This window comes from Lepidothrix coronata, unplaced genomic scaffold (genome assembly GCF_001604755.1).
Source record: "Lepidothrix coronata isolate B3197 unplaced genomic scaffold, Lepidothrix_coronata-1.0 Scaffold252, whole genome shotgun sequence".
NCBI classification, from domain to species: domain Eukaryota; kingdom Metazoa; phylum Chordata; class Aves; order Passeriformes; family Pipridae; genus Lepidothrix; species Lepidothrix coronata.
Genome location: NW_016690432.1, coordinates 703,670 through 717,236, shown reverse-complemented (window position 1 = coordinate 717,236; position 13,567 = coordinate 703,670). Strand labels below are relative to the sequence as shown.

Sequence of the window (13,567 nt, the reverse complement as noted above, 5' to 3'; positions counted from 1 at the left end):
CTTGGTGGGTCCCTTGCCACAAGCCCCAGGGTGCCCAAGGCTTGCAAAACTGCAGAAGTGGTTTCCTGCAGAGCAGGGAAGGTGAAGAAACTGGCTGCAGGGAGGTCTTTTTGCAGAAGGATAATGCATGTGGGCAAAAGCAATTCTTTTTCCAAACTGGCAAATTGCAATTCTCCTTGCGATGGAGTTTTCCTTGTGACTCAGGATGGGTGGGTTGAGGTGGCAGGAGGGAAAGCGTAAAAAAAATGTTCCTGAGTGCATAGAAACTGGGTTACTTTTAAATCTGTTCCTGTCTGCAGTGCTGTTTCTCAGGAAAGTCATCCAAGTTTGCAGCAGCCTCTCTGCTGCTGTTCCTTAGTGCCTTTAGGGGAAATGGAGGCCTGAAGCCGTGGTGATGTTGGTCCAAAATGGTTCAGAGGGGGATTTGGGATGCAATAACTTGCATCTAATCCATTGTCACACCTGAATGTCCAGTGATGAAATCAGATGAATGGTTTGGGGAGGGTAAGGAACGAAATACAGTCACCCCCAGGCTCAAGTTTGGAGTGGTGCATTGGGAGCACAGAAATGTGGTTAATTATGAGCATTATGTGATGTGCAAAGTTTTTGGGCTACCACAAGCCCCTCCTGTCTTTCTGGCTTGTGTCTACTGCAGTGTCAGGGCTCCGTGATTTGAATTACATAAAAATAAAAAAAGCAAACAAAAACCCCAAACAAAACCATGGGAAAAGAGAACTTCTGTCTTCGTTTTGCCTTTTAGTCATTACACAGACCCCTCCCATCAGGTGAAGAATTTTTAGGTTGCTTTTGGGCCCCTGTCTGCTCTATCACCTGAAACTGAGATGTTGCCAAGTTTAAGAGAAAAACACCAATGCCTGTCACTTACTAACCTTTTACACCTGCATCTTCGTCTTCTGGTTCCTAAAATAAGAAAGAAAATAAGAAAATGTTTTAGTTCAAAGCTACCAAGCCACAGCTCATTAAATAAACACTGCAGTGAGGTAGGGCTGATGTTCCCCAGCAGCTGATATCTTTGAGACTAACGATGGATAAACCAGGCTTATTTTGTAGGAAATCCATGCCAGGCAGTGGTGCTGCAGCTCATGTTACCTCAATATTCCACTTAAACATTTTGATGAATTAAAGTGTGAGGTGAGTAGCAGTAGCAGGGTCAGCCTGGGAACCCTGAGGGTGAATTATGTCTGTTGGCTGTCCCCAGGGACTTTGGCTCATTGCTGAAAATCCCTCAGCAGCATCTACAGGGGGTGGTGGTGAGTCTTACGTTGACAGAGTGTGATGGTGATGGCCAGGGCGATGAGGAGCAGGAGGCAGACACCTGCCAAGGGAACCCAGATGAGAAGATCACAGAAGAAATTCAGCTCATTCTCTGTGCTGGTCTCTGCAGGAATGGAGAAGAGGAAAGGTTCATGAGGTGCTCACAGCTGGTGTTAAGGCCAGTTCTGCTGGAGCCAAGGGAGATGCCAAGGGCCCTGCCTGGTGTTCCACGAGGCTGGTGGTGAGGCAGAGGGCTTCCCCTGGGCCTGCAGGGATGTTCTTCATCAGTGCTGCTGCTCTCAGCATTTTCCTGGGCACTTGAAGGAGGACACATAGCCACACGTTTTCTTGTGTCTCCTGATGAGAGTAAAACCAGCCCTAGCCCCCAAGGCTCTTCCCTTCCTCCCCCTCAGCCCAGCATGCCCAGGCATGCTCATACTCTTAACCTTATCCTAAGCCTTTCCTAGCTGGGATGAAACGTTAGAGTTTAATCCTTCCAACTCTGATAAAGCTCCATGGATTTTTAGTCTCTTCCTATCCCAAAATGCCTGCACCATCCCCCTCAGTATCAGTGGACCAGAGCCCAGCTCTTCCCTTCTCCCTCCCTTCCTCCATCCAGATTACCTGGATCTGATGTCTCCAGGAACGGATCCTTTTCGGTGATGTCATGCTGGGTGGTGGGTCTTGTTGTGGTGGGTGCCACTGTGGTGGTGACTATGAGTGAAAACAGATGAATTCAGCATGTAGGCAAATACAATAAAAAAAGCTCTCTCTCCTGCCCTTCTGCTCTCCTACCCCTGCCAGGGTATGGATGCTTCTGTATTCAGCTCCATGGGGACTTCACAGATCCAATTTTAGATTGGGACTCCTCCAAGGAGGGTCTCCCAGGAGCCAGTAAGGAGCTGTAGCCTCCTTATTTCTTGCTGTCTGCCACCATCCTCATAAGCACCCTGAGTTTTGGGACCCATGTGAGGTGAGGAAGGAGGGGTAGTGCTGGACTTTGCTTTGATGTTATCCCTTCAGAGCCATGTGTAGGATGGAGAAGTGGGGATGGGGAAGTGATGCTGGGTCTGCCCAATCATCTTTGCCTTTGGGCAGGAGCAATACCATGAGAAGAGATGGCAAGCAGGGAACCTTCAGCAGGAGCAGTGGGTTGGTCACAAGATGTTTTGGGGTTTGTGGGAGAGAAGACTGCTTAAAAAAGGCACAGGCAGGAGGGCTTTTTGGCAGAGCTAAGCAAGGTTGGGTGGAGATGTTGCTCACCTGGGAAGAAGGCAGGCAGGCCAGGGCTGAAGTACAGCATTTGGTTGATGTTCGTGAGGCAGAAATAATTCCCCTCATCCTGCTGTGTGAAAGACTTCACTACCAACCGATGGATAGTGTTGTCTTTGCTGGCCTCGAAGCGTGTGGACGTTCTCTGATTCCCCTTGAAGGTGATCTTGGATATGGAAGAGATGAAGACAATGAAGTGAAGGGTCCCACTCTTGTCCTGGCGGACCCAGAACATGCCACTGTCCTTCTTGTCAGTCTGACACTCCAGTTCCAGCCGCTGTCCCACCCGGAGCTGGGTGATGCTGTTGCGAAACCTGATCTTCATCTCATACATCTGGCCATGGATTCCGGGATAGCCTGGAGGAGAGAAATCCTTGCTGGAACTGCTTGGGAAGAGCCAATGGTCCCTCTGGGAAAAATCTCATGCTCTGTCCATGGGATGGAAGTACAAATGCAAAGGGAGAACCATGGTGTCTGGATGACTGGAAGGTTTTGTTGGAATCCTTGCTGGGATTGTGCATGGAGGGTGCTCAGCAATCAGCCATGTAGGCTTGAAAGATGGGTGTTGCCCTTCCAGCTGCCTTCTCAGGGACGTTACTCCTTCCCAGATTATCTGAAATGAATCTCTAAAAGCACTGATTGCTAAGCCCCCTTTTTCCCCCTTTCTCCTTCCCCTCCAGAACCACTCATCCGACCAGGCTCCTTTCCCAGTGCTCGTGCTGCTGCAGCCACCCCTCCAGCTGCCCTGCGCTGGCTGAGGTGATGCCACCTTTCCCTCCACAATTACTGACCACATCTCAAAGTCAGCTTTTTTGGTTTACTCCCACCCCCCACCTGCCTTTTAACTGTTTAGCCCAATTTCTTGGATTTGGTGGAAGAAGGGCCCATGCCCTTCCTGATAAAGGGGCTGCACCACCCTGTGTCCGTACTCACAGAATCCCAGAGCGAGCAGGAGGAGCAGGGCAGGAGACCCGTCCATCTTCTGCTGGGGGTGTCTGTCCTTGGAGACGGTGCAGTGCAGCTGAGATGATCGTTCTTTCTTGACTTTGGAGGCTGCATCTCACTTTGGGGAGGATGTGATGTCATCAAGACCCTCTTGGGCAAAGAGACGGTGCTCGGCATCTGCGGCAAAATGCAGCGCAAAAAAAGATTTCTGAAGAAATTAAATTCTAGGTTGAAATTTGGGCTCTTTTATCCTTCTCTGTTCTTACTCAAGGCTTTTGCCTCCATGAATTCCCTAGAGATCCAGAGTGCTGCTGCTCATGCCTGAGGTAGGATCGGGCGCTCCAGCCTGCTGTCCTCCAGCCCTCTGGGGCTCCACAGCAGCTCCAGCTCCACAGAAGTCACAGACAAGTCCCATCCTTTGGCTGAAGGCCTCAGGTTGTGTTTCTTGTGAGGGATTCTGCATCCTTCCCTTAAGCACACTCAGAGGGTCTCATGTGGATGGCAGAGCCCAGAGTATTCTCATACCCAGCAAGTGAGACACAGGTGTTTCATGGCATATATACGCATATCATTTATCTCCAAGCACACGTGTTGCTGGCACACAGATGGTTTCTTCAGGTGTTTAATTGTTCTCTTTGCAATTCTTTGGTCAATTCATCTCTGCAATTGCTCAGCAAAAGCCACTTTGAGCAAGGCAGGTGGTCTGTCAGCTGAACATACCAAGAGCGCCCTGGGGTATGCTTTGCTTTTTCTTTGTTTTAACAACTTGTGGTTCTCTTCTCTAACCACAGGGTCTTCCGCCCTGCCAAGAAAACTCTTGTATGCATCAACAGAGAGGGCCCTTCCTGCTGCCTCTGGGTGACCACTGGCACATGGGGATGGGTGATGCTTCCTGGAGCTCTGCACATACAGTAAGAATAGTTTCACCAGACTGCGAGCGGCTGGGCTGGTGTTGGATTTATTTCTTTCTTCCAGGCTATCCTGTTGCTTGGGTTTTTTTTTTTTTTGTGTGAGGTTTGGTTTTTAAATTACCCCTTTGCAAAGAAAGCCTTTTAATCCTGTGTCTGTCAGACAACAGGTGCTGCTAACTTTGATGATGTTGCTGTTGGGACTGCTACTCAGAGCTGAGCTATGGACAATGGTTTAGGAACTGGGTTTATTTCACTGGGCTTCAAAGCCTGCTGAGTGAAGAAAGCTGCTGTTAGCCTGCTGAGATGTGTGAAATTCATACCTTCATGAGGCTGTGGTAGTTGTGGTGTCTACTTGAAATAGTAGATTTTGACAAAATAAAGGGTGAACAGGTTTCATACATTAAATAACATTACAAGGATCTGGATCTCAAAATCCTGTCAAGCAAATATGAACATCAGACTTGAGCCAAATGACAACTTTTAGTGCTCCAGCCACCTCCAGATGAGACATCAAGTGATGCTACTTGCACAGGCTCATTCTGGTTCAGTGGGCAGTTTATTTACCTGATTCTAGCTACAGTTCATCCTCTCTTTATAATGGGATAAGCTGTTCTTGGGAAGTGCCCATCCTCACAGGCTGATGGAGGAATGTCAACAAGGAACTGAACTAGGGGCCTGCCTTGTAGTTGACTAGAGTTGAGTCTCATGCTTTCTTGGGTGCTGAAGTGAGCTGGTTCCTGCCATCCATTGGGATTGTTGTTTGAGTCCTCCCCTCTCCATCACTATTACAACTCAGTGGCAGAAAATTGTATTTCAAAAGCATTTTCAAAAGCACAACCTTCTGGAGACCAAAATAGGAAAATTCCTCATTCCCCGTTTTTTAGTTTGGTTCAAATGGAAGTGAATGTGTTGGTAAATGAGTATGGGTCAAAAATTTGTCAAGACTAGGTTCTCACTCTGCTGTAGAGTGTGGATTCTTCACTACAGTACGTAGTGCATGTCCTCGGAGGTGTGGTGATGGATGTGCTGGGAGAATTTGTACAATGAAAGGATCCTCCAGGAAGGGCTACTTCCTTTCTCAGTAGGGATATCTCACTTCTTTCTTGTCTCTGATAAATGATGAATTTTACTATGAATCAGTCCATGGTACCAAAGAGGCACCCAGAGATTCCCCTCCTGTGCATAGAGGAGACCTTGGTCCTTGTTGCTCACGGTTTGAGCTGGTTTCCATGCAAGGCCACCATTTCCTCTGTCACAATCATGCTTTGCATCACAGCTCAGAGGCTTTCTTCTTCTCTTCATACACTTATTAGCTGAAGCACTTTGTGGCTCACCAGTACACAGAAGACATCACCAGTCCCTCCCTGCCTCTTCTGACGCTTTCCCATTGTGCTGGGCAAGGGTGATGTTGGGGACTCACAGCAGATGGCTTTGGGGGAAGCTGCTCCTTTCTGCCACCTGCAACACTCTGGTAATGAATATACCCTTTAAAGGCAAGGCAAAAGCTCGCTGTCAGTGGAGAGATATAGCTGCAAGAGGGCTGTCACACATCTACAATGCTGTTTCTATTTCACACAGGAACAAATAAGAAAAGTTAAAGCAGTTGCAGTGGCAATTATTTGATTAAGGAAGGCTCCAAGACACAAGCAGGGCCTTCAGAAAAAAGCTCTACTTTAAAATCAACACTTGTAGAAATAATTTAGGTCAGTTCACATAAGCTTAACACTGATGACCAATTCCAAAACTTGGAGGAGAAGGTGGTTAATCAGATTAATTAAGAAATCTCCTTGTCTTTAGCAAGCCCCAACTTGGCTGTTTGTTCTCTAGACAGTATTTTACAATAGATTGTTTAACTGAGGACCTAAGCCAAATCAGTGAACACCAGCATTAAAAACATGTTTTATTAAAAATTTGTGTTGTAGTGCCTCAGTTATCATATGACTAAGGAAGAAGAAAAAAACACTCGGACAACCAGTTACTTCTGCAGAGCATCATATAAGAGAAGTCAGGAGAACAGACAGGTTGATTAGACAGTAAAGGATAATTTCTTTTTTCTCCCAAACTTACCAGTAATTTCATTTTACTCATAGCTAAGGTTGCAGGGCTCTGAGAACTCCAACCTAAGGTGCTTGTGACCAAGGTTTATCTTTATATACTAAGGCCAGCCTAGGTCTTTGTTTAATTAATGTCAAATAATTAGCAGAAGAAGAAAGGAACAAGGAGAAAAGAGAGAAAATCATGCAGGGACAAGACAGAGCAAGAGGGATCCATCTGATTTTGAACCAGGCTTGGCAGGAGATGAATTTAGGATTCCTTCTCTGTGCTGGCTTACACCCATTTGACGGAGAGGGCATGGGAAATGAGAGGGAGCTGGAGGAGATGCTGAGTTTTGGATATGTTTTACTTCTTAGTCATTTCGTGGAACGATCTCAGGGACTTTTTCAAGGGGTAAGAAACTCTTCAGTTTCTTGGTGTCAGTAATACCAGACATCTTGTGGTGTCCCTCAGGACATGGGAGTCGCGCTGTGATGGCTGGTGAACACAGAAGGGCCCCAAAATGACTGTGCTCTGTCAGGTCCATTGTTCTGCTGCCCATGGTGTCTCCTCATAGTGCTCCACAAGGATGTCCAATTGCCAAGCAATGATGCTGCATGTGCTGTTTGATTCCTGCAAGTGATCAGTGATGGTAACTCAGGAGGTGACACCGGACTGTGTTTGCTGCAGCACTGCTGACTCTTCCTGTTGTAAACCTTTGAAGGATTGCATTGAAACTTTCCATTCCTCTTTCACAAGGAGGAATGGAAAATTTTAATGAAGATTTCAAAATTTAGTCGCAAATCATGAGCTTTTTTTTTTTTCCTTCAAACAGAGGAAAAAATAAAATGTTGAGACTCCAGCACACGGTCCTTCCGGTGTGAAGTGAAGCTGTGGTTTATGAGCAACTTGCTGCCCCCCTTTTTCTTTGCAAAGCTTTGCAGCACCAAAGGGGCTTGCAGAATGTCAAGAGAAACTGTCACACAACAGGTACTCACACTCTGTGTTTCCACTGCAGCCATGTGTTTCCAATTCAGTGGTCAGTACTGCCCACTCTTCTGGGTACTCTCACGTGTACACGTCACACAGCTTAAAATCCAGAATGCAAACCACAAACATTCCTGTGCTCCCACCTCTTTGTGGTGTAGCCCTATAACCGATCACTGGGCTGAAAATCTCCATAATGTTGGTACCTCAGCTGGAAGTGTGATAGAAAAAGACCTGGATGTATTATGAATTTTCCTTGCAGAGGCTTCCCACACCTTCTCTTTTGATGCTGCAGAGCTCCTTTGTGCAGGCATTTGGTAAATCAGCAATCTGTGATGGCACCTTTTGGGGAGTGGGTGACAATTTACTCTGCCAGTGCCCCAGCTGGAGTTAACAGTGGATGGGCTGGTTTTCTGCTACTCCAATCTCCAAAATACCACAGAGTTTCAGTCCAGAACTGCAAAAGACCTAAAGTTTTTCTAACTGTATATAGACTTCCTTTAAGAAAACAAAAATCATAAGTTTGAGTCCAGTGTGTAATATTTTTGTCTGAATAGTTCCAGTAGTCTTTACTCGGTGAACTGGGCTCATCTTCTCCTTTCCAATTTCCAGAATTGAATTTCTGTTGGGTTCAAGGCAGTTTGATTGTTGTGCTCTGATTTCAGCCCCCTTCCAGGGTCTCATAGCCTTGGTGTTATCCCCACAGCCTTGGGAGCTGATTTCTCCTGTCACCATCAATCCAGAGTCTTGTAATGTCCTTCCTTGCTGCACACTAACCTTCTTCCCTGAAGACCTTGGGTTGGAAATCCTCGTGGAGATAACTCAGGGAGTTTCTGGGTCCATCTGTGTGGTGCAGGAGGACTTTCCCAGAAAAGGGTTTTGCTGTGCATCTTTACTGTTAAAACCTTTGAGAAGGAAATTCAATTTCCATAGCAGAACGGAGGAAGGGTTTCCATTTACTTTCTCCATGTCTCCTGCTGGCAGCGCTGGCACTATGGAAACCCAAGACTTGCTTGAGATTACTTGCTTCGTCCATTTTGTGGTCCTGCTAAGAGCATTTGCTGGCTCATACAACTTATTTCTACTCAATTTTGCATTTATTTGAAAAGAAACCCCAACCCTTGCTGTTGAATTAGACCTGTAAGATGCAACTCTGAGCCATAACACCTTATTCAAAAGGGACAGAGGGAGGAGGGATGGCTGCATCAAAGGGGAGCAGCTGGATCTTTCAGAGACTGGGCAATACAGGGGCAGGTGGAATTTGGAGTAGGTGATTGTGAAGTGATCCACTCAAGGAAAACCAGTCCTGGCTTTCCTATAAAATCAGGAGTCAAATTCAGGGGTGAAAATTTGGGTTAAGACAAGTACTACTGTGGGAACATCAACTCATTGCCCATCAGGAAAAGCAAATAGGATGTTACCAGGTAGGAATGAAATGGGGTATAAAGCAGAGAACACAGACAGCTTTGTCATTGTATGGTCCACTGGTCCAGTCCATGGCCAATGCATGGTCCAATGCAATGTATAAATCCTTGAATGCTGTGTCTTGGTATCACCCTTCATGTCACAGAGAGGACTCAAAAAAGAAGTAGTAGAACAAGAAAAGGTTCAGAGCAGGGCAAAATATAGGATCAGAGGTCTGGGATGGGTTTTGTGTGGCAGACTGGGATTCTTTGGTCTGAAAAAATTATTGAAGTGGCTAAACACTAAAGGCCTCCAGAACTGTGAGTGACTGGGAGAGAGCGGAGAGGGATTGATTATTCCCTGCCTTTTCCAATACAGTAAGGGGCAGCAGATGATGTTGGTGAGGCTGGAAGCAAAAGAAGTCATTCTTCACCCAGTGATGTCCCCAACAAAGGACACTGGGGATGCAGAGCCTGGACAAGTGCTTGGAAGAGAAATTCACTGTGGGTTACTCAATAGACAGCAACAGGCTCAGGAAATCTATTTAGTTAAAAATAGACTGAATATTAAAGGAGAGCATCATATATGATTGTCTTGTCATTATTCCTCAGCTATTTGCTCATAGCCAATGCTGGAGACAGAAAAGTTGTCTGAATGAACCTTTGCTCTGAGCCAAACCAGTCATTTTTATATTCTTAACTGTGAGATCTCATTTCAATGTGTCACGTTAAGGAAGCCATTTGTTACAAATCTCCACATCCATTTCCTCTGAAACACTATTAATTTTTCAATTATCTCATTCTTTAACGCAGAACACTTACATCTCCCTTAGCTGTTGACCCTGCACAAGGACATTTATCTCAAAAATGGATCCTGCAGTTCTCCACAGCTGTCCCAACATCTCTGTCCTCTGCACTTTGGATAGCGAGAGAAAAAGGGAAGGGTTCAACTCTTCCATGTGGTTACCACTGCATAGAGAAAGAAACTGTGTTCTGGGTGTGTTTACACGCAGGATACAGGAGGTACACACACATGAACTGCCTGTGGCTTTCCAGCCTGTGTATCCATTTTGTGTGAGCTGGAAGACGATCGGTTGGAGATGGTTTGAGCTTCATGTGGCTCCAGCCTTTCAGCACCTGGCCCTGTAGGGCCTGTGTCCACGTCCCTCTGTGCTTGTGGTGGGACAGAGCTCTTTCCACAGCTCGTTGGGACTCTCCCTTGCTCACTTTACAGCCAACAGGGGCACAGGGAAGGGAAAAGGGGCTGTATCATCAGCTCTGCATGGCATGTCCACCCATAAATGGGACCACTGAGGATGCTTATGGCCACCTTTAGTACATCACTCCCCTTCATCCCCCCACAGGGAGCACTGGAGCAATTCCATGGTTAGCTGGGACCTCAGGCAAGACACCTTTGGTGTTGGGAGCAGACAGAGAAGGAAGGTGAGTTCTTCCTTTCTCTATTTTACACTCCAGAGCATCCTGGATTTCTCAACCTTGGAAGAGGAATAAGGGCTGAGGAATAATGTTTGACCCTGGGCAACTACCTCAATTTGCGTGCCAGCTTCGGTAAAATAAGGAGAGACTCAGGTTTGGGGACCAGGGGAGGGAATATACAATCCTTGTCCCCAGGAATATTTTGTCTCCACTGTTTTTGAAGAGACTGATAGGAAATATCCCAACTTGAATTTTGCATTCAGTATTGATGTTAAGGCATAATGTTTTGAAGCCCCGCAGCTGGGTGTCAGTGCAGCTCTGCACCTCTCCCTGAGACATCAGCTAGCAAGTTGACCTCGTGCTTGTGCTGGACAAGGATTGCACCTTGAGCTTTGCTGAGGAACAGCAGCAGTTCTGCCTGTGACCCTCCCTGGTGTACCTGCAGAGAGCTCAGATGTTGACAGGACAAGGGGAAATGGACTCAGGTTGAGCCAAGGGAGGTTCAGGTCGGATAGTAGGAAAAATTTCTTCACTGAAGGAGTGGTTAAGAATTGGAATGGGCTGCCCAGGGCAGTGGTGAAGTCACCATCACTGGTAGTGTTCCAAAAACAAGTAGACGTGGAACTTTGTGATGCGGCATTGAGGTATTCGGTTGAAGGTTGGACTCGATGATCTTGGAGGTTTTTTCCAACCTAACCGATTCTATTATTCTCTGATTGTATGATTGTATGATGCTATGATTCTCTGGCACGGTGGGACTCGGCTGTGGTTTCTGCCGTGGCCATGCTGCCCTGGGGAAGAGCAGCGTGCATCCAGAATGCTGTGCCTGCCCCCGGGGGCAGCTGCCCACCACCGCGGTTTTGCGCTGCACTTCATGCTGCCTGCACAGCCTGCAGCCCCGGCTGTCGGCGCTGGGAGGGAGCAACAGGATATGTGGTGGGTGAAATCACATGCGCAGCTCTGGGGACAGAGATGTCTCTTTGAGCCACAGCTCTCCTCCCTGCTCAGCCCTGCGGGGAGGGAGGGTGGGTGCACGCCGTGGGTCGGTGCCCGACCTCCTGGCTGGATGTTTTAACCACCAGCAGAGAAGAGGAGCAGAAAAACCGACGTGGCTTGCACGTGGGGCAGGGTAAGGCTCTCTGCACCGTGCTCACAGCGTGGAGGAAGGGGTGGGACGGGGCATGGGGCTCACTGCAGCAGGAAGGGTACCCGTGGTTGGCACCAGCTTGTGGGCTCATCACAGAATCACAGAATCACAGAATTGTTTAGGATGGAAAGGACCTTTAAGATCATTGAGTCCCAACCTTAACCCAGCAGTGCCAAGGCCACTGCTAAAACATGTCCCCAGGTGGCACATTTACACATCTTTTAAATTCCTCAACCACTGCCCTGGGCAGCTTGTTCCAGCGCCTGACAACACTTTTGCTGAAGAAATGTTTCCTAATATCCAAACTAAACTTCTCCTGGGACAACTTCAGGCTGTTTCCTCTTGTCCTCACTTTTCTTTGGAAGTGTCCATTGCTCCCCATGCTCTACACAGGGAAATCCAGAATTCTTTAGTGTTTCCTGGCAAAGCTCAAGCCCTTGAAAAAGTCAGTGCTGCAAAACTTCTCCTGCAGGCACTCAAGATTTCTGCAGGACCATTTTTTTTCCTGCCTGATGCAGAAGCTCAGTCCAGGGCAAGACAAAATTTAGCTGTTTCTCATTGCCTGAGCCAAAAAAAGCCAAGGAGACAAACTCATAAGTGCCTGTGTCAGCTGGGCTGCCTGAGGGCTCCCAGCCCTCCAAGGAGCTTCTGGGAGAGATGGAGAGGGCTTTGCCATCTGAACAGGTTTCCTTTTCATGCTGACTGCAAGCCGGGTGATTAATCTTCGGGGTTTGGAGATTTTACGCTACAAGAACTAAATAAGTTTGTTGTGTGAGATCCCTGTTGCAACAGCACATAGATATGTTGTACCTGGCAGAGAAAAACTTCTGAGCTGATGTCATCACTGGGACTTTTTTTTTGGAGTGCTTCTTATCTAGTTTTAATTTATTAGCTAGCTCAGAAAGTGCAAATAGTAATAATGATATTCTCTCTTTTGAAAGTGTGATGCAGCCCCCCTTCATGCACATGTACATCTTAAAGGCTAAATGAGAAGTCGAACTTCAGCAGAAAGAAAATGAACATCTACGGGAGGAATATTAAGGCTCCTGTCATCTCGTGAACATTTAAAGCAGGGATGAGTTTTGTTTCATGAGAAAGAACCACTGGTGTATGAACTCAAATTTACCTTTCCCATAGCAAAGCAGTAGAGAAGCAAAATACACACTTTATGTAAATTTTTTATTTTTAACTTGGTCTGATATGTGTTCGAGTTAAACAAATGCTGGAATAAAAAATATTTGTTTATAATCCCACAGAAGCTGCAGATCTCACCCTGAGTGCACATACTATAGATGTATTGATATACACAAGTATTTATTACTTATTTCAGCAAATAATATATAATTTAATAACAAAAATAATATTAAATATTAATATTAGAATAATAATAAAGAAAACGTTTCTGGTTTCTATAAACCAGAAACTTAACACATTGTTATTTTTAGTTTATTGAATAAAATGCAATGAAGTCCAGAAAAACAGGGGCAAGAAGTACTTATGCTGCCTGACAGTAGTTTTTTTCCCCAGTGGTTTTTTGGGGGTTTATTTGCAGCTTCTGGGAAACATCTGATTTTATACGGTGACAGAAAAAAGACATTTAGAAATTCCCATTTAACAGATCTGATCTGGATGCTTAAAGTCCTGCTGTGGCTCCATTTCTCCTGCCAGGAGGATGTATTAAATAAGTGGCTACTCTGCACAGAGCCGTTCTGGCCAAGGATAAGTCTGAAGGAATTTAAACAGTGCCCATGGATAATGTATCTCCTTTCCTTTTGCATGGATTTCAGGTTTAACCATTTGTTAGAGATGTTATTCAACCTCTTCTTTAGTGTGCCTCACTCAGCTGTGTTTATGACTCTGCAAAATTAATTTTTTTATATGTTAGGAGCTTTAAAGTCAGAGGTAACTTCACTCTCCTATCACTAGATTGTTTTCAATTGAATGTTTTCAATTGCACCTGATTTTTTTACTTTTTTGCATCATAAAACCACAGACCATCCACATAAAAATGACCAGGCAGCTTAAAAGAATAAAAAAAAAATCGAGTACTTCCAATGTTAGATCAACAACTAAAATATTCTGTAAAGACTGGCAATTTTATAGAAATGCATTTATAGAAGTTTGACAAAAACATGAAGACTATTTACTGCAATGCT

At 45.9% G+C, this 13,567-nt stretch overlaps 1 protein-coding gene across 1 annotated transcript in view; it reads right to left on the bottom strand.

The window, feature by feature from the left end:
* CD8A (CD8a molecule) overlaps positions 1-3,664 on the bottom strand; it is a 10,824-nt gene extending 7,160 nt beyond the window's left edge. The window contains exons 1-4 of the mRNA XM_017835210.1: positions 3,481-3,664; positions 2,539-2,904; positions 1,900-1,989; positions 1,283-1,399 (exon numbers count right to left, since the gene is read on the bottom strand). Coding sequence (XP_017690699.1) covers positions 1,283-1,399; positions 1,900-1,989; positions 2,539-2,904; positions 3,481-3,526 — 619 coding nt within the window. The 5' untranslated portion in view covers positions 3,527-3,664. The remainder of the gene's footprint in view (positions 1-1,282; positions 1,400-1,899; positions 1,990-2,538; positions 2,905-3,480) is intronic.
* Positions 3,665-13,567: the final 9,903 nt, after the last annotated feature.